General features: G+C 42.7%; 2 protein-coding genes across 2 annotated transcripts in view; one reads left to right on the top strand and one right to left on the bottom strand.

Annotated features, from left to right (window-relative positions):
• Window positions 1-402: 402 nt before the first annotated feature.
• Window positions 403-22,183, top strand: part of T265_11674 (hypothetical protein) — a gene marked incomplete at both ends in the record, with an annotated part of 40,658 nt that continues 18,877 nt past the window's right edge. The window contains one exon of the mRNA XM_009178387.1: window positions 403-555. Within this exon, the coding sequence (XP_009176651.1) occupies window positions 403-555 (153 nt within the window). The remainder of the gene's footprint in view (window positions 556-22,183) is intronic.
• T265_11673 (hypothetical protein) lies at window positions 8,134-19,493 on the bottom strand (the record flags this gene model as incomplete). The annotated part of the gene is made up of 11 exons (XM_009178388.1): window positions 8,134-8,298; window positions 8,562-8,687; window positions 10,247-10,324; window positions 10,979-11,068; window positions 12,186-12,307; window positions 13,110-13,242; window positions 13,901-13,976; window positions 16,492-16,571; window positions 17,363-17,444; window positions 18,082-18,179; window positions 19,323-19,493. The coding sequence occupies 11 exons, from the start codon at window positions 19,491-19,493 to the stop codon at window positions 8,134-8,136; spliced, it is 1,221 nt and encodes a 406-aa protein (XP_009176652.1).

Below are 22,183 nucleotides of genomic sequence, written 5' to 3'. Positions count from 1 at the left end.
TGAGTGCATTTCACTCAGATAATTGTAAATGTCACTAAAAGCTTCCTGCATCATCATTAAAACATTGACGTTAACACACTGCCAAAATATCTTAGGTGGGTATGGAAATCCAGCTAAGGCTATCTGTTCGAATTCTTCGGCAAGTAAACATACCTGATCAAACAGTAACTCCCGCCACTTTGGTGGCGAAGCCACGTGACTTTTAATGTAAGCACTAGATTTCCCGGTGAGGGACTTTGAAATACCGACCAATAATCTGGCCAGTTCATGCGGTGGGGAACTTATTCCGTCTAATATCTGTCCCACCGGAACATTTGGTTTATGGATTTTTGGAAGGCCGCAAAGTCGAAAGGAGATCAACCACTTCGTTCAATCACTCACTAGAGGAAGCCTCGATGATCGATGAGTGAACCGACAGTAAAGTTGGGCACTTCCCTCATGGCTCCAACAACCCAGCATCTAGGAGAAACCCGCCGATTGCCAAAGTCGGAGGAAGTTGCATGTTACGAGGCGGTATCTAGACAGTTCCAGGCGGAATGCATTACGATTCAACTGGTTAGTGCAACGCAATTGTAAATGACAATGTTGTGATACCGGTTGACAGTCATTCTCTTAATCGCAGACAGGGGTTTCGAGCAGCATTCAGTCGTGCAACTGGCACTGCGCGTTATGCAAATAATTGTCTTCGTTCGATTATCCGGGCAGCATCCGCCGAAATACCGTTCGCTGTGATCATTTTCAGGTTATCTTACCGCAATCGGTCTATTATTTGACATAAGCAAAGTGATTAGCCCTCACCATGTTTGGACATATTGCCGCTCATCCTCCAATAACGGAAAACCACATTGCATGGTCACGTGTTGACCGCCTCCTCGAGTGACAGCTTCTCAAGTGTAAGTTTCGCAATTCGATCAAATTATCCTTCCTGTGACATGTTAGCGAAGGCACTCCAAATTGAAAATTCGAGAATCACCGTGTAGCAGTTTCGTCCTATTTGGCTGTCGACAACTGGTCTTATTTGCACACCAATCATTTGCACCTGTCATTGATTGCCCAAGAGTTTTCAGCACATTTATTGGTAATATCTGACGCCTAATCTACAGCGTATTGCGTGCCTCGAGTATCACTCCAACTAGAATGCTAAGCAGGCTTGTGCACCACATTTAGTTTAGCGGACCATCACAAAAAGTCAATTCAACTGGATTCATCTGTCCTGTGAAAAACCAAATTCATGTGTAAATGAGTGAAGTTCTCATAATCTCTCCAAGTTCGGTTCAAGTGGAATATGGGGTAGATGGAAACTCGGGGAACGATAACGAAGAATCACCAAACTGGAGCACTCCCTCAGAGCCTAGGAACTTACTGGTGATACATCAAACATGATTTCGTTAGGTTGAAGTTGATGAACACCTAGCTCATTGATTTCGGAGGGGTCAACGTTCTACTTGATAGTATCCAGCGACATGTATACGGAATACCTCCAATAGCCATTTTGTGGTTTATGTACCAGTGAATGCAGGGAAGCCCTCAACCGCTAGATGTTTATTAGAAAACACCAATTGTAATTTTGCAGACAACGGATCAGGAAACTGAATCCCTTTATGCAACTTGTTTCAAAATAAACTATTCTTCTTCTTTAACGCATCTTCTCAAAGTTCCCTGGATATTCACTGACTATCAGGCAAATTCTAACGTGTGATACCCGCCGTACGCAAATTTTCTGATCAACTAGAAGAGACGGATGTCGACCCTACATCACCATGAAAAAGGAGTTGCCTTTAGTTTACTGTATGTAAGCTCAATAAGCTAGCAGCATCGCTGGCACCGGTCGCCTCCTTCGGGCTCCTGCCACTCCTTGATGGTTCGATTACATCGCTCGTTTGCGGTGATATCTTGCCGTCCGTTTCCGTCCGGTGCCCAATATCTGTAAGCAACACCTAAGTTTGTACGTGAGTGTATATTCGGTAATTTCGTGCAATTTGGTTTCAAATAGAACAGAATGTTGACGGAAACTCGGGGGCTGGGCCTATCTGATGAACCCTAAGATGGGCGAAAGACGGTCGTAACGTGTCGACGAATTTTCAGCAACTTTATGAGTAGCGCACTGCAAATACACATGTTTCGCGGTATCTGGAATATCGTAGCTACTGAAACATGGAGCGGCCTGGTGCAGCACACTCAGTTGCTTGGGAACATCACACACGTGAACTGGTTTCAGGTAAGTCTCTCGATAAACCAAACATCGCAAATTAGTTTGCAAATCAGTGTATATTCTCCAACTCTTGAGCTGCTCGCTCTCAAAGCAAGGCTATTGATCGATTACGATCAGTCTCGTCATCCTAGGATTGGCCACGATGTGATGCATTACAACTCCGCTGATCGTCATCGCCGGTCGTTTTCACAAGGCTGCTGATTCGATTCAGTGCGACAGGTGTTCTGTCATTGTCACGATAAATTGATTTTTGCCGGTCGTCACCGGAGAAGGGACGATGATATCAGCGGTGAAAAAATAGGCGATTTCCGAGACAGGCGAAGATTCCATGGGATGGGTCGCCTCTTTCGTACCCTTTTTCATCAGTTGGTACCACTTGCAGGACTTCTCACAATCCATCACCTCACCTCTAAACTTGGGCCACTGGACTTCCTGCCGAATTAAGTCATATGTCTTGTGTATCCTGTGTGTGCCACCTGGTGGCACTTGACTATCAGCTTCTGTCTCAAGACGCGTGGCGTCACGGGCAGCACAACGTCGCAATTGCGGTGTTCCAGGAAAATATGCCAGATTCACTCAGATGCAACCTGGTCGATTCCCTCTAGCACTCCCGATATTTCACAGTGTTGGGCTTCCTTTCCGAACGCTGGCAAATATCTGTCGACGCAAAATACCGGGAGAATACGGCGCTCACATTTGCGAATATCCTATAATATTTTCAACGGATGCCGTTTGTTTTGTCTGGGGCACGAACCACATCACAATAATCTTTCCCGTCTAAGATCAAACACGGATTCTGCGCTCTTGGCAGAATGTTCTCCCAAGTTTGTCTGCTTGATGTCTGGGCTGACCAGAGGATCGTGCTGCACGGACCTGTCGCCTTGGCGCATTCAGTGCATTGACAATCCGTCCAATTTCAGTCGGAATCCCTCGCTGCTCTCACGGCTAGCGCACAAGTGTCTTCTTAAAAATCGATCTAATAAATGCAATATTCAAACACCACTGCAGGATGCCTCTAGTAATATTTTGGTGCTCAACACACGTTTTTGGTTATTCCGACATAACGTCCTTCTCTTTGGTCTAAATGTTTCACCAGCTGTATTGCAACAAGTTACGAATATTATTCCAGACGATTTGGGGGTATTGTGACGTCCCAAGTTGGCGTCACTACCAGAGGTCAACTGTTAATGGCACTCATGCTGTTTCAAATACTAATGAATACTTTGTAGCAGATCTTGTGTTGGCCGAACGAAACGATATAATTGAAATACACAAGTTGCAAAGAATATAAATTAACAATCCAGATGTTGTACCGTTCCACCCAAAAATTTCGAGATTGAGATCCCGCCCAATTCTACACTGGAGCAGGCAAAATGCCAGGGTTGGGCTGGAACCGCGAACCCTCCGACCAGTAAGTTCGCTCCCTAACCACATAGCTATCTCGAGCTGTCTAGGGAAAATGTCCTCACTCCGATAGGGAGCATCTGCTATTTGTACCGCGTTTTACGTCGTAAATCTAAAAACTTGTGAAAAGTGGCTGGATCGATGTGCGTTATTCGCTTCTGTCGTTTTCGTAGCACGACCCGTATGGGCAAATCATGATATTTTAAGTTTCATGCGACTCGCTCCATCCTATGTCTCCTAATGTGGGAAGCAGAAGAAATCATTTGCGTTAGTTAACCTGAAGGCTAGTGAACAAAATATCAATTCACTTTAGTTTGTTCCGGGAATTTTGACTGGGTCAAACATCATACTCCTGCAAACGGTGTCCTCCTCATTCTCGGGAGCGACAACGTTCAGGTGATCTATCCTTATGATACGAATAATATAATAAACATAATATATAAAAATAATATGATAAAATAACATACGCACCAAGAAGAATAAACCTACTCATCTTTGAAAAGAATCTTGAAAATTAGTTTACTTCTCAGTCCTGTTGAAATAGACCAGTATATACGGAAGATTTCTTTGGGTTCTGTTGAGTCCCCCGACGAGACGTAGTTAATATGCGAATGAGAGTATTTTATCTATCAGAAAGTTCTGAATCCTGAAGGTAACCCTAGGATGGTCGGAACCTACTGAGACCCTTGAAATTCACCAAAATTTGAATAGAAATGCCGGCAAGCATCCAGGCCAGTCAATCATTCAATCAATTTGGCAAAAGCCGGCGAGCGTTCATGCAGGCCACAGAACCACGACCAAATGTGATTTGCGTTCAGGCATCTCTCAGAATCACGAAAGATTTCGATGGGTGTTCACTAAACGCCTGTATTAATCCCAGAAATCTCTCTTTAAATAGCGCGGAGCCGTTGTACCTTTTACACTAGCATGCACTCGCTCGTTTGGTATAATGCTTTTGTGTACCCTTTCTGACACTGGGCACAGGACTGGGAAAGCAGTAACAGTAGCATTCCATTTATTTTACTCTGACATTCATCCAAAGAGTTCCACCGGTTCGTGGCGAAAACGCGCATTAATTGATCGCTAAATTTTGTGTGTAAACGAAGTAATCGGATTACTGTCTGAGTTGGGGTTTTGGCTTGATACAAGTCGCAGTCTGTATGTTGACAGCTCCGACCAACTGCAGAAGGATGGTCCAGTACGGAATGATTTTGTACGTTAATCCTAAGAGAGACTTCCGTGGAACCGGTGAATCAACTGTCACAACGCCTTTACTCGATAACCTTCCCGTCCCATGCGCTTATTCGTCTCTGATTTCCTATCAAGCTTCGCTTAGTACGCCTATCAAATGAAACCTAGAAATGTGAGTCCTGCAGTTAGTTACTGGAGGTTTTTCAGCAATCTTATTGTAGCAGGTCATTTCAAGTATAGTTGTAGAGATTTTGTTGAGTATCAATTGAGTGACCAACAGGCCTGCTTTGACGCCTGGCATTTTATTAGTCAGTTCCCAAGCAGGTATTCTTCCGCCCTGGTAACCGGTCTGTCCATTGTGCTGAATTCTCTGCAGTACTGCGCATCTGGTGTATCCAGAAATGCTTCTATGGAGTACCTGGATAGTGATTTTGGTCGATAACCTTCCCGTCCCATGCGCATAAAAATCAACCAGTTGACGAATCTGATACAACAAAATCAGTTTGAAAATATGTCGAGAGAACAAGTGCCCAAAATAAAAAATTCCAAAAGACTCCTCACCAGTCTGAATGTAAGACAAACTAAGGCTTTCCCAACGACCTTATCTAAATATACGATAAAGTTTTAAGGAATGTGTGAGAACATACTCCAAGTCGATGGGGTTATGTTTGATGATGCGTTTATATCACGGCTAGAGTGATCACGAGAAACATTGAAAATTGAGCAGTGTGTTTGTGTCGACAAACGACACAAAACTGATGTACCTGTGTCGGCCGGCTGGCCTATTTTTGTTCGTCCTGTGCATTTATCGTACACTGGTACGTCAGAAATGTGGGGGCGTCTTGATGAGTCCACATGGCCTGAGAATACCTGAATGCTATTGCTTGTTACCGAACGATTTTGGACGCCTAGCTTGATGGAAAAACAACCCGTGTTTCACAAAGATGGCAAAAGACGAAACGGAACAGCTGTAATTCATTCTATTTTCGCAAAATTAGGCAACAAGTTGCGTTTGCGTTAGGAGCAAACGTTTTGGACAGAGCCGATGAGCGTTTCAGCTTCGTATCCAGCTTTGCACAGCTCCATTAAATGAGTTGTATGCTGAGCTACCTCGGGGACCTAAGGACAGATCGATAAGAGAATTACAGCTGATCATGGAAGTGAATGATTAACCAAGAAAATGAAGTCTCTTCATTTTGAGCAATAGGTTTGTATAATGACTGAGAGTGCTTTCAAAGCAAGAGGAAGGAAGTTTCCCACACGATTCTTTCCAACGTTCACCAGCAGAGTTCAGCATCCTCGAGAAAATTTGGGAAATATGCTAAACACTGGGGATGCTTTTCATTGAGCATCACTGAATGTGAAGTAGATATTAGGTCAGCGATTAAAACTGGTATTTGTGAGAGGGGTGGGTGAGTATCGGCATATCGGAATTTTGGACATTTTGAAACGTTTTGATATAAACTCGCACGACGTTAGCGATGTATACGAGAAATTTTTCAGCTATGTAGCAAAAGAGTGAATCTCCACGCAACAAAATACGTAGTATAACTACGATCGGTTCCGCTCATGCTCATCAGGTAGTCGCAGTCCCAAAATTTCTGTCAACCTCACGTTCTACTTGAACACGACAGATTTTGACAAATACTTCCGCCTGCAAACGGATTTGGTTTCGACAAGGAACACAAGTGAACCGACAATAATGTCTCGCTTCCACCGAATGATTATCCAGAATACAAGGCTGATGGAATCTCAGGAGGTGCGCCTACCTAATGGGCCTCGAGAAATACGAAACTGGTCGTCAGCTGTCTAAACCTTTGCAGCAACCATATGTGTAGTCCAGTTTATGTATCTAATCTTGCTGTGCCAATAGTGAGGTATTTGGAATAGTAACGAACGTCCATGATAAGATTGGATTCTGGTTAAAACAGCCGTCGATCGTGAATGTGGAGGAAGAGAAACCGATCGAGACTGTTCTAGGAATTTTGAAATCACTCAGGCAACATGGTTTGTTGATAATCCAACGAAGAAATATAAGTTAGTCCTCCGTACAGGGAAGTGTCTGGGTTCTTTTCGGTTGATAAACTGATGAACATGACTGATACCCTATTCGTTGCAATTATTCGCCAATCCTAAAACATGCGCGTTGGTTGTTACGCTGCGCTTAATTTTGAGTTACTAATTCGTCTATATATATCGATATAAGTACGAAAATGAATTCCCCCTCATTCCCCCCGCCATTAGATCAAATCAAATGACAACACATAACCAGTAGAACGCCTGCGCTTTCCACTGGACTTCCACTGTACAGATTAATATTGTGGTTCCGAAAAATAATGAACGATTCTTGTAATAAACAAAGTTATGGTATGCTTTTCGGACAGGTGTGATACTGATGAAATGTTTTTGCGTGTTTGTCCTCGATCAATTCTAAATGGTGAAATTAATAGCAGAATTCCTCTACGGAAACATTGTAGAAGAGCACAGATACACGAACGCTAGTGAATCACATGGCGCAATAGATGGGCATCTGTGGGCTTTCAGGCAAAATACTGGCAGGTAGAATCGAACGAGGTTTGTACGAAATGGCTGGTCTCGTTGATCAGAAAGCGGGATGTATACCACCCTACACAGAATAACTAGAGTTTAAGTTAACAGAGATTTGAAAGTGATTGTTAAAACATTGAAACTACGATACACACTCAAAGTAAGACAGAAGTATTCATATGAGCTTATCCGAGTTGATTAGACGTGGCTATCTTCTTGGGCTTGCCTTCTACAGTTTTACCACACCAATTGTTCCAGGTATCTGTTTGTTGGACATCGACTTGCTCGGTAAATGTTCCCCGGATTTATGCGTTTTTGAATAAAAACCTAACGATTGCGCGATTGTGGTCAAATCATACTTGAGTAAATTCCTTAGCATTGTTGAGCACAAACGATGAAACTTATATTCACGACTGTCCTGTACCACTTGCAATATCATCTATAAATTTTCGTGGTGGTTGCTTTCTGCTGATTAGAACTCAGTTTGCAATGGGTTCAAACTGAACTAAACCAAGCTAAACTGAATTAGAATTAAAGTGAAATTAACAGAACAGAACTGAACTGAACTGAAGTGATCTGAACTGAGCTGAAATAAAATGAACTGAACTGAACCGAACTGAACTGTCAGCACCACATATGCCCCGGAATGTCATTTGCTGGATGTTTAACTAAGAGTAATTTTGAGACTAAGTCTCGCCTAACGTGATGCCGTGGGTGAATACATTGGCTACTAATGTATGCATAGTTTTAGGCACCCCTTGTTTTCGTGCATCACGAGGTCAACTTGCCTGCTGAATTGTGAAGCAGTGAGTCCGGAATTGATCGAATACTGCCTTGAAGCACATGAGCTCATCCACTTTGGACAAGCCCTTTAGCGTTGGCTTGTAGTGGGTTGTCGCAACCACGACGATGTCACGAAACGTTTCCTTGACGATGTGGCTAAGCTGGAAGAAGCGAGAAGAATAATTGTCGGAGGTTGTAGACAGACTATTGAAGATATCTTGCACATCTATACGGATCACGTTGGATTTTTGTGTGGCTTAAAGCAACGGCCGATATAATATTGCACTGATTACGTAGGCCTACTCCAATGCATCCTCAATACCTATTCCCCAACACACAAATAGACTCTAACATAAAAATATCTTTTATCATCCACCCAGTTCCTTTGATTACATCAACTGGATAAGCATAGGAAACTACAAACCCGAAGTACACGGTGCAGCTTTCGCCAAGCCGTTTCTTGTTCTTCCTCGGTTGCGGCCTTCATCAAGCGTCGAGATTTTGAAAACAAATGCGCATGGCAAGAGGGCTTTCCATCAACAGCATTCGGCTGGAACCCAGAAAACAATTATGCAACGCTTATTGTTAACATGTGATCTGTCAATGCTGATTGAAGGAATTGACTTCCCAAACTACTCGCTATTGATAAGGAACTACATAAAATCACTCGGTTGCCAGGCTAACGCAAATAACTGACGAGCATCAGTTCTGAGCATCAGTTTGAAGTACGTAGAACATCACTACACGTTTCATGGATTTCGCTGATTATCTGAAACGAAGCCTTATTTCTCATGGGTAGATTTATGCCATGACCATATTCAACCAAACTCGTTGATGAATCAACGATCCCATTGCAGAATTAGGTAGCACCGTGAGTTAAGCAGGTGACAATTTCTGTGATCTTTTCATGGTCAGTGATGAACACCATACTCCGCCGGAGGGTGTAACATGAGATCGACGAAGAATTGCCACCGGCGAAATGCTTGTCAGTTAGATTGATAGGTCTCCGATATCAGGTCTATTATCGTTCATCACACAACAGAAAATAATCAGACACTCGATGTGTTTGATCTACCACTCGCTCGCTCCGCTAATTTTAAGTAGATCATCCGCTATTCATCAAAATACGTGCCCACCTATACATCGGTCTCTGTTTGACTGCCCATCTATCTACCTACCTACCCACCTACCTACCTATCTATCTATCTATCTATCTATCTATCTATCTATCTATCTATCTATCTATCTATCTATCTATCTATCTATCTATCTATCTATCTATCTATCTATCTATCTATCTATCTATCTATCTATCTATCTATCTATCTATCTATCTATCTATCTATCTATCTATCTATCTATCTATCTATCTATCTATCTATCTATCTATCTATCTATCTATCTATCTATCTATCTATCTATCTATCTATCTATCTATCTATCTATCTATCTATCTATCTATCTATCTATCTATCTATCTATCTATCTATCTATCTATCTATCTATCTATCTATCTATCTATCTATCTATCTATCTATCTATCTATCTATCTATCTATCTATCTATCTATCTATCTATCTATCTATCTATCTATCTATCTATCTATCTATCTATCTATCTATCTATCTATCTATCTATCTATCTATCTATCTATCTATCTATCTATCTATCTATCTATCTATCTATCTATCTATCTATCTATCTATCTATCTATCTATCTATCTATCTATCTATCTATCTATCTATCTATCTATCTATCTATCTATCTATCTATCTATCTATCTATCTATCTATCTATCTATCTATCTATCTATCTATCTATCAATCTATCTATTTATATATTTTTAGGGAACCACATGGATTGGTTTATCGGAGTAAATCTTGTTCCGCTCAAAATATATTTTAATTGAGATTATTGAGTCAGCTGTTAATTTGCAGTCTTCGTCGATGATTGCTGGAATACCAGGTGTTTCGGCCACTGAGGTGATAACTTCTCAGACTGTTTTTGGAATGTGAAGTGGTCACTGCGCTCCTTAAACATCCAGTGGCGTACAATATAACTGTTCCTATAGACGATTCAAATTATCGAGTTTTCCGCAGAACACATACTGCTATCGTTCTGTTGTTTCGATGCATCAGTATATCATAATGCCCCTGGAATTTTCCAACTGGGAGACTTTCCAACGCCTGAAATAAACAATAAACAGACACCTGTGAGTTCGATATCAACCAAGTTATCTTCCTGTTCAATACAATGAAGAAGCGGCTCATCATGCGAGCGTAATTATAAACCTTAGTACTCACGTGTTAATGTTGTAAAATCCGGTTGATCAATGAACATTAGTTCCGAAACCGTCCCACAGACATCAGTGTATGGCACCAGTATTATCACCTAAGTTGCTCGTTCAGATCCAAGGCACTCATCGCTCCATCACGGAAAAGCACATCACGTGGCCACATATTGCCAGGCTCCTCGAGTGTCAACTGTTCAGATGGAATATTCAGTCATCGTGGAAATCTATTCTTCCTCTGAATTACTTGTAAATGATTCATATAGATTCAACTTCCTTTTGTACAGAAGCACAGAAAAGTATGAATCATAAGTTAACCGAAGCCGTTGCTTGGTTACCCGGAAATTGACGCCGGCTAGGCTTGGATATCTACATGCCTCGACTTGCAAACTTGCTGAACTTTGTCTATGAAACCTGGAGTTCCTTAATCAAGTACTTGCAACGTTGACCGTAACCTATCACAGGTAACGAAATAGAACCGTCATCTCGATAACTACATTCATTTTCATAACAGTTTGACTTTGCACAATGATCCACCATTGTGACTCACCATTTCACCATATTTCATCACGTGACTGAACACTGTACTCCTTTTTACCTCATCGTATTGTTGCTTCAGTGTGCGCTTTTTTAGGTCATTCTGTATGCGGGAAGGGGGAGATAATGACAATGGGGAGCTACGTAAAGCAGACAGATCAGCTTACGCAATTTTAAGACTAATGCGCTGTAGACAAAACATTGAAACTATCACTCGAGTTAGGACAACCAAACCAAGGTATGAAACATACTGCTGGTAAATTAGTGAGCACTCCGCTGTTCCTCGACGTCATATATGCACATCCAACGTATCTTAATGATTTGATGCTCCATGGTTCTGATCACCGCCACCACCACAATCATCATAATCGTCATCATCAGTGAGATCAACGACAGAGTAAATACTGATGATTCACTGCCATACAATCATTCCAAATTATTCGCAGTGGAATAAAACAGGATAATGGAACAGTTTGGAAAACCTCAGGCTAGCCTACAGCATACACCCGAGATACCTACACATCCTAGACCCAGTCAGACAATCTGAATAGAAACTGACAGCATGAATGCCACTGACATATTGATTCATTTCGATAGATTCATTGAGACGAAGGCGTTCAGGAGATCCACCACCATCATCATCATCGTTATTATCATCAACATCAACGTCATCACTGTCAACATCCGTATTAAACGCTGACGGTTCCATGCGTGCATTCAATTTCTATTCAGAGCCCTATTGAATAGAAAGGGATCAAAATCAATAGGGAACGGTTTTGGTTCTAGCCCACCACAATTATTCTAATGCGCCTACAGCTTTAGACGATTACTCACGCGATCTTAACCGAAAATGATAACAAAATCTCCAATAACATCGATTCAAGGGCAGTAACGGTGGGAATCAGGCGGTCTCCATCGTTGAGCGCGAATTAAAACTGATAGCAATCAGAATTTAGCTAGTCTATATCATATTCCTCTGCAAGATCATAGGCAAACCTGATTGGGAGGATAGTGAGAAATTTCGGACCTACAACCAATGATTTCGTTAGTTTAGGGCCACCGGAGGGCGACGATGGCTGAATTGCCATAAATTCTCATCAAGCTTGAAAAAAAATTAAATGATTTGGAGTACCAAGTGGACTACCACTGTCTCCTTAGTACCTCCGGAATAACCATCCACAACTGACAGGCTTATCTGCAACAAATCATTTAAAACTTACGTATTCCGAATCTAAAATCCAGTCATACGAGTATTCGTCCGCTAGACAAGCATCGATTTCCTTGTCAAAACAAAAAATACCCCAGGATTGTTCATTTTCATTAGCTGATGTTGTCACATAGACTGCAGGTTTAGGGGTTGGGACAACAGGCAATGTAAGTCAATATCAAAGATGTGTGAAATAGTGAGGTAAATTGTCGGCAAACGGATCCTGTGACTCACAGAACAGATGAAGCTGCAAGAAGTCTAGAACTATCATACTACTCAGAATGTCGCTGACATTTCACTGAGGGAACATCATGGTTTTCGTGCTTCCTGCGGCGAATCCGGTCGACGCAGTGTTGACTGTCCTGAAAACTTAATCAAGGCTTGCCGAACACTCTCATGAACGAGACATTTATCTGGGTTTGGTTGGGTAAGCTCGTCAAAATCCAATAAGTGTGTGAATGTATAATCTGTATTTTGCGGTAACACTCACTTTACAAAACCACTGTCGAGGACGGCGAAAGGTCCTCACGGCACACCATTAGGCCTGTAGTTTGATGGGTTGAATTGAACTTTTAATAAAAGTCCCCCGATTCATTTATAATTTATCATGAATTTATCCACTTGGCATTGGTGGTTGCCGCAAAGGGCACCACAATATCACAGGGTTACAAGGGTTACACAATGACTTCCTACACCCATATGAAACCAGTTCGTTATCGGAAGCGACATTGATCGATGGAGGCTAGAGTTTGTGGTATCATCGGCTAAACGCTTCTTGAGTAGAGTCAAGGGTTACTTCCATACAAAGAATAAACCAAGTTTGGAGAAGCGTTCGGTTTCACTGGTCAACGCCGCTTTCGAACCACATGTAATTCACACTTCGAAAGCTATTTCACAGGACCCATTAATGAATCAGCAAGAAATTTACGCTACTTACTTCCCATATTTGAAGGAAGAACGTCGCGAAACATAGAGCCAGAGTAGCAAGCATTCATGTACAGCACCAATTTGTTGAACATTTTTTTTGAATGCATGTAGGCAAGGGTATCGTTCAACTCCATGGCATACAGCTGTCGCAAGACAAGAATAAAATTTCTCGTGAGCTCAACATCAGTCACTCGATAAGACAGTCAACAGTGATGTGGATCAATTGGTTGAAGAATGTCCCGACTTAGTGCGGATAAATCAGGCTATTGGTTGGTCGCTCATGGCCGACGGTTACACGTTGCATTTATCAAGCGCACCACTGATGATTCTTAATAATGGTGGAACAGTTGTACGTTGCTTCTAGACATTTTATTAAAGACTGATCTCTCGTAGAAGCGAAAAGCATTATGTTGCCTTATCATCAAAGAATCGGCTGACACGTTTTTCGTTTCATCTACGCCTCTTGAGTGACCGGATACAACCAGCTTATTTGTTCATGGTATCTACGTTTGCTCAGCGGTCTGAATGTATCGAACGCGAAATCATGTGAGTCGAATGACCTTAAACTTCGTAAAAATAAATCTATGTGACGGTGTCATTTTAAGTAACTTGACGAGACCTATCAAACTAGGGATGTCACTCTTGAGGGTTTCGTACGAACATCGTAGCTTGTGTCCCATTTTTCGGTTGATGTCATTACAACAACCTGTTGACGTAGTACTTTTCAATCAGTTCACTATTTAGCCTTCAATTAAAAAACTGCGTGTTAAAACCGTGGTTAGCGAAATTAACTAAACTTACTTCTTTTTCTTGGAAGGCAATCAGGGAAGTGGCACCATGGCCAGAGAAGAAGATGAACACGTTGTCATTAGGACCGCTGTTAGTGAACAAAAAGGTTAAGGTGGTCTTGAGAAGTAGCTTATTCGCTGGGGCTTCCACAGATATGAAAGCACAACAATGAAAACCCGCGGAAATGGAAGCATAGCGAACACGTCCATCAAAATATTACTTTGTACACGCTGCTTGATATAGTCAGTAGCCAAATTAACTTCGAATTATTTACTATTTCCATGGCCATGTGAATATGGAGATGGAAATCTGATTATCCGGACTGCCGTTGGTTGAATTCCTATAGTTTGCAATGCATAAAGATGGGAGGAAGCAGTTTTCCACTTTAGCTAGTTTTCACATCTTGCCGTTGGAAGAGTCACACTCAGCTCTTTGAAAAACACGCTCTTATTAGCATGATTACATCATTTTAGTGAAATATATACATAATGTATGCACTTCTGACGAACGTGAGGCGCTCCTATATGTTTAACAGGAATATACAAGAAGCCACATGTTTTTAACCAAACCTGATCTGAAAATGTTCCGTTTTTTGGTCTTTTATCAGGATGGGGTTTATCTGTTCTCTGCTCGTTGTGATCAGCTTGCGAATGTTTGATCACCAACCGAAGTGACATCATGAGTGAGTGGTTGGGTTGAAAGTTACTCCATTCCAATCTGATATTATACGGCTCTGCCTGGCTGAAGGGAGCATACACTCCTCGAGGACCAAATGGTCGACTTCGAACTGTGCTTCGTTGAGGCTTGCATCCCCTGAATTCGATTGCTGCTTTAAGTAGTTTGCGTCTGAAAACCTTTTTGTTCATGGTCTGATTGACCGGTTACCGATTTCTATCATGTCGCATTCTGGCTTTCCACATTCGATTGTCTCTCACTCCGACTTCTGGATTCGGTAGTACATTTTGATTGGTTGTTTCTGAATTGCTGTTGTGCTGTAGCCTGATTTTTCGGTGTTTGTTTCCGCGAATGCTCTTCCAGTTGATAAAACTTGTTTACTGTGCACATAAGTTTATCACATTTGATCACCTATTCTATAGACCATCTCCCTTTCCTTCTCCATCCCAACAAACTACTGGCGGGATGAGAGAAAATGAATTTGTTTAAATTGGTATTGGAAAATTTTTAAAAAACTTTCTGCCCCTTTACTTATTAGAACGAACCTGGTTAAATTAGAAACGCAAAACCAGATAGTGCACAAATTGACGGAAAAAGATATCACCGAGCTCACCTAAGATAATGGTTTGTACAAAGTTAGCCTAATTTCGAAATAAAAACTATTATAATCACAATGTGTCAGGTAACAATAAATATCTCTTCTGAATATCCCAACGAAATATTCTATCTGAAAATATAGTTTTGCAGAAAACTACCTTGCTACAAAATAATATATTATCCGTGACAGGCAGCGCAAACTTCATACTCCAGGCGACAGAAGATAAAGTGCTACATATCTATTACCACTTGGCGGGTTAGTTCAGAAATTAGTGTTTGTCAAACTGAGTGCTTTGGGAGGGTGAATGTAGGAACTCCCCACACGAAGCTATTGTGGGGACTGCCGAAGCTTCAGAATAAAGCCTATATGAACAGCTACCAGGCCACCGCCTTGAATTGTCGAATCGAATCTACCACGAGGCACTAAGTTCCCGGAAGCAAAGCTGAATGATATCAGACCACCAACTAACACGATGCGCTTGAAGAACGCCCAAAAATCGGTGTTCAGAAAATCTTTTAAATCAAGGAGGCTTTTGTTAAGCTGTGAACGAAAAGCTCGGTTCACGAGAGCTGGGAATATGTATGTGTACAGAGCACCGGTTAATCAGAAAACACGCTCAAAGAGCGGGTGATTACGGATATTGCCACAAAATGCAAATCTAAAATGTGTATAAACGCCTAAATGAGAGACATATGGGTTGCGAATGAACAAAGATTTGCCCCGTTTCCAGGCTTGTTTCTGTATGCCGACGCTTTTCATCCTGTCATTCGAGGGTAAAGAAGGCGTGCGGGGAATTTCGAAAGATCAACTGTGACGCTATCAACCCACATAGGCGAGACAGATATTTTGAAAGCTGAGGCTATTATGGGTGGATCGCGATGCAGATTTGAGTCAACGCCATAAGCCGACATGGCCACCAGTGCACTTGGATTTCTACCACCGAAACAACATTGTTAATTTGCGTTGCTTAACGCCGTGAGTACCAGTAAACCAAGATCGAGCGACCCCAATTTGTTCAAGACCAAGGAGATATTTGACCATTCAAAACTGCGCATATCTGAATATTTCTGAAACCTCTCCACTATATCGACTTATGCTTATGATTTAATAATAACCCATAGTCGGAAACGGATAAACCGGGTTTCCCCTGGAGGGAAGCAAATCATTTTGAGTGACTTCTGGGAGGCTCACTCGAAAAGATTATTTACCAAGTTACTTAAGATAATACTAAACACGCATTTCGAAAATCCGAAGACCGTGACCTGCAAACCTAGAATTCTGGCTGTGATCAACAAGTGTATGAACAACATCCACTTCCGCGCCAACTCACCTTTTCAGCACCTTCTTCTTGTTGGCTTCAAGTTTATCATCGCCTTTTAATACTTTCAGGAAATTACTCGGTGTGACATCCTAAAACGGATGAACATGCATGACCAATTATTCTTGTGCCAATGGCGTTCCCCACACTCACTCTCTTCCCAGTAACCATCAACTTTCACCCTGAAAAATGATTGAAATCTAAGAGCTGCCCTCCATTCTCACCCATATTTTATACGCGAGGTCTCTGTGTGCTGCAAACTGAATAAATCGAATGTTGGTGTTTTCGCCAGACATGACATTTGGATTTGCTCCTCAAGCATAGGTTCGGTAATTTAGTTGAACACGGACTTCCTGGAAACACGATCAGGTAGCACTCGTCTTCCACAGTAGCAAAGGAGTGCAACATACGTGACTGCTAGCCGCTATCTGGAAGTGAGTACCACTCATCATTGCTCAACTAAATCACAGTTGAACGTCTACGATATGATTTTCTTTAGCCGAATGTGCTGTACTGTACACACTGCTTGGATTGGTTGGTGCATCACTCGGGACATCACAAGATATTTCCCCGGAGAAAGCTAATCGTGCAATGTTGGCCGTCGTGCACTTTTCGTGGTTCTTTGGACAAGAACGCAAGCCCATTTGGGAGACCAATAGAAGCAGGCTGAACTCGGTCATGGGCAACTGAGAGTTCTCTATGACTTTACGACTAGTGTTCGTCCAAGTGAATTTACCATTCCGTAATATAGCAAAACTGATTAATCCGCCACGTTGTTTGTATTGTGTTTTGATCCGCATTGTCATTTTAGTTTCACCGTGTGTTACACGTTGAACTGATGCAGGCACTGACTTGATTGCTGCGCAGCGGAACACGGACTTACTTTTCCACGGTAGTCAATCACTACACCATTGTACACATCTTCGTGCTGGTATTCATGGAACACTCTGCCTTTAAACGGATTTCTGGAATAAAGGAATGCAAAAAGCAGTGATTCTTCTGCCTACCGCCACATCAGTCTAGTCTTGGGAAACCTGAGTCTCCCAGCCCTCGTGCAAGCTTCGTGTCATGGTAGGTAGGCACCTTGAGGATCCTACAGCCGAACGAAAGAATGGGGTAATAAACCAATTACGATTGTTACAGTCTGCACGCAGGGACTAATCATTAATGCTTTTAGAAGGTTTTTGTCCTCTCCGGCTGCATGAAAATATTTAGCATCGTAGATTGCCTGCTTACTATTTGCTCCAAATCATCAGCCGGCTGATGCATTCAAACAACATCTAGATATCAGTGGGTTTCGTTTCAGGCTGCGGAAACGAGTTCTCACTCCGGTTCATATCACTAACATCGTCATCATCATCATCATCAGAATGTGCTGCTTGCATCAGGCGCCTACACTCTTGAAAAGACATGAACCATAAGAAAATATATTAGGACATCTGAAGTGACACACGAAAACCCATAATTACCTGAAACTCAAATTAACCAATTACATAGATTGGAAATACGACGAGATAATGAGACATATTAAGGTTAAACGATGGAGCGCCCTCTCTACATTCTGTTTGCTACCATATAGCGAAAATAGTACGCGATATTTACTTGGGATTGTTTGCAATGTCGTCGTAGGCGAAGGTAATTATATTCTCCGCAGGAACTTTGTTTGCACGCACGACTCGATACGCGTGGTAAACGTCCGCCTGAATGAGAATACAAATGACACCTGAATTTGGGATAACCGTCAGGGTGGGGCATGGCGTCTGAAGAAGGCAATCAGGGAGTGTATTATAATCCATAACTGGTGGGGTATCAGTTATCCCGACAGTATTTGGATGCATTATCCAATAAACAGGAAGCATGATTCTGCTGTGGTAGGGCTTGTGTGGAACACAGTTCCTCATTCACTCACATGTCAGGACAACGACCTGCCCACAGAAGCTGTGCAGTATTAGTATCACTTGGCTTCGAAAATACGTCCGAATCTGTCGTTCGCTTCTGTGCTAGATGAAAAGTCATATTGTCGCGAAACTCAGTAGCAATAAATTAGTACCCGCTGAATCTTAATAATGGATAAACACGCACTGATTATGTGTAACATTTTCAATACGGTTCTCGTATAGCCCGATGCAAGTGATAGACGAGCGGACGAACGAATTTGACCAAGATAGATTTGTATGTGTATATTCCAACTACTTGATCTCACCAAGTAGCATAAATTTACCCGCTCACATTGTCTAGCAATTTCTGTGCTTACGCCGAAACAGCCAATGTTCTTGGTACGTCAGTGGCCTGTGTTCAGGATTCTGAGTCCCCGTTCATACAACAGGTCACTCTAGGCTACGGTACTGCGGAGTCCGGGAGCGCTACTGTTATATAATGAAGCTTCCATGTCAGGTCAGATGAGTAGTGGTGGCTGGAAAGCCATCAAATACATTTTTCGACAACACCATGCCTCCCACTCAAAGGCCGTGATTTCACAAGACATAACACAATGATAAACTTATGGGTGACGAAAGTCGGATTCTGATTAACGTGAATCAAACTATGTAATCAGTAACAACTGAGTTTAATAGGACCGGATAATCGACCTTACCCAAAACAAAATATGGTTTTGCGACAGGGAACTGCTGACGAAAACGAGTGCAGACCACAAAATGTGGGATCATTGGTGTTTGTGTTAGTTGTGGCGTCATCTCGAGTAAAATGTGACACTTGGAGAAAATTAGGTAGGACACAACTGTTTGGGTGACCTTTATTGGAAACTTACACTATGAAAACAATTTCTTACGGGAGTTAGGTGAACTGTGGAGACTCAAGCCAACACAAAACCAACGGAAACGTACTTGATGTCGATAATTTTCCCAGGTGTAGGAACCAGCGACAAGGACAACCCAATTCTTTGACGGATTATTGTTAAATATGGATGACCAATTGTGGACACCGATGGCTTCCAACCATGCAACGTGCCCGATGCAGAACAAGAACGCAATAAGGAGCAAACAACGACGCATCATATTCAGGATTACTTGAAGCTGCTAGTGGCTGGAATTTTATACTGTGCGCCTCCTGCGAATCGAACTTTGCCTCACAAATAAAAAAGGTAACCACCACAAATCTCATAGGTCTGCGGTACAAAGTTTATTGTAACAAGGTAAGGTCGACTTTTTCGATCAGCTTGTTCATTGACTGATCGCTTGCGCTTGTGCAAAGTCATTCCAAAAGTGCGTGCACACTGATGATTTATGATGTCTTCTGGGAAATCCTTATGCGTATATGCGCTTCAGGCAGTACTGAGTAGCAACCTGAGTCTACAAAATTGTTTTCACGTATCTGCTGATTTTATGAGTGTCTTTAAAATTTATTTTGTCACCGGGGACATTAATGCGGCTATTTGTATTAAAACGTCATAGTGAAAACGTGTATCCCAGTTGGAGCTGTCCCAAACTCTTCATAATAGCAGTGACAGGAAGAAGGCCCTTGCTGCAGAGTAATTTAATACAAAATGTCAGGTGACCAGTTATGTACTATTGAACATGTAGGCGAATATTTCATATGCATCCTGGTTACGAAAACTGAACACCCGTCTTCACTTAAACGCGTCTTGCTGAACTTTCCAGGATAACCATTGAGAGTTGCTTAATTTCAAACTAATGGTACAAAGCGCGTAAACAAATTCCGCAAAGATCTCCCTTTTCAAACGAGTTCACTAGAAGAGAGCTCAATACTCAAATTCCTCCCCTATACAGTCGTATCAACGTTAAACAACACCTTGAAGGTCGTTCGCGTGCCATTGATTTTCATTTACCTCCGTCATTTCGGCTTCCTTAGCGAGTCTAATCGGCCGCCTTTTCGATGTATCATGCTGCTTACGGATCTGCGTCCCATTTACTATTTTTGATCCACGGCCATCTTGAATCGCATGGACGTTCACCGGCGATGGGCAACGAAAAACCCACCCCCCTCCACTACACAGCCTTCGCGAACCCAGCCCATTCCTTCCAGGATTCTGGTGATCCTTCCTCTTGAACTTCGTGCATATGGGGAAAGTTCGTGCCTTCTTACTTGCCGTTTTCTGCCTAGACCCTTCCTTTTTTCGAGCGCTCCATCCTTCTTCTTCTAACTGCTACAGAGACAAGCACGTTGCCGGCCACAAGCCCATTTACTTATCAAACGGAAGGCACGGATTTTGACAGTAGATCAACATAATGGAGGACTTGCCTGTGGTTAGATGTACGGAGGCACGATGGGCTAGCAATATAATCGGCAAGTTCACCACCCAGTTAACTCGTTTGGCCCCAGGCCACCACTTGATCGTTCACTTAGGCCATTTGGTTGTGGGTGGTATGGTGCCAAACTTAGCCGTCTGATACCCAGCATCTGCAAGCAGATCCTAAACTCCTCGCGCTTGAAGCCATGCCCTTGATCGCTAGGGATCATTTCTGGCACATCATGGTTGGCCGCGATGAGGTGCATTACCACTCCGTCGCCTGCCTATGCCTGCCAATTAGGTAGGAATGTGGCTTCGTTGCACAAAGACAGGTGTTCTTTCATTGTTACAATGTATTGATTCCCCCTGGATGTCACCGGAAAAGGACCGGTGACGTTCACCGACCACAACACTCCGCCTTCTGGAACAGCAACATGTTTCATGGGTGGGACTGCCCTGTCGTGTCCCCTTCCATTATTTGACATCGCTTATAGGACACCACATAATCCATCACCGCACTTCCCCCCGGGCCAGTAGGCCCTCTGCCAAAGTATATGCCACCTCATGGCTTTCGATGATGCGCCTCCGTCTCAAAACCCTAGGCATCATGGGTCGCACAACATCCGAATCAATGGCGTTCCAGGATATTATGGCGGCCTCATTCGGGCTCATTCAAAGTGACTCTGAAGCGTTTCTGATTCCTTTTCTCCCTCTCCGTTTTCAATGCTCCTTCCATCTAAAAAAGCGGCTACAACCACTTGTAAAACAGAATCGTGTCGCTTGAATTGCACCAACCTTCCGGGATCCAGTTCGGCGACGAGGCTATTGGCTCCAATCATGATCCTGAGGACCTCATCTGTGACCTCTGGTCTTGACAGCCAACCAGCCAAGTTGTTATCTTTCTTTGGCACGTGCTGCATCGTGATGTTGTAACCTTGCAGTCGGACGGCCCAGCACGCGAGCCTTACTCGAGGATCTCTGGCGGTTCTCATCCAATGCATGATCGGTTTCGACATGAATTCTTTGCCCACGCAGATATCGCCTTCATTTATCCAGGGACCAGACGATCGCTGAACATTCTTTCTTAATGGTCGAGTACTTCTGTTTAGCGTCAGTCAGGACGAGACTGGCATATTCAGTAACTCCATCCCTTTGCTTTAGGACTTCGCCGGGACCGCGATCACTAGCGTCCGTTGCAACAGTGAACATCTATCTGACCTTTGGAATTTTGATAGTCAGTCAGTGGTCCAACATCCGCGCGGTGACACTCAAACATTTTTCTCGTCCATTCAAATTTCCGATTTTGCCCGAGCAAATCGTACAGTTGCAGCGGTAATGCTGAAATCCTTGACAAACCGGCTGTCGTAGGCTTCTCGTCCAAGAAACTACGTCGAGCCTGCTTTGAATGGGGAAAAGCAAATACTTTGATATTTGCCGATTTTTTCGGCAGTGGGCTAATGTATCCGCGACCCAATTAATGACCCAGCGGTGTCATCA

Source organism: Opisthorchis viverrini (genome assembly GCF_000715545.1).
Source record: "Opisthorchis viverrini unplaced genomic scaffold opera_v5_547, whole genome shotgun sequence".
In the NCBI taxonomy this organism is placed as follows: Eukaryota; Metazoa; Platyhelminthes; class Trematoda; order Opisthorchiida; family Opisthorchiidae; genus Opisthorchis; species Opisthorchis viverrini.
This window is presented reverse-complemented; position numbering and strand designations above follow the sequence as displayed.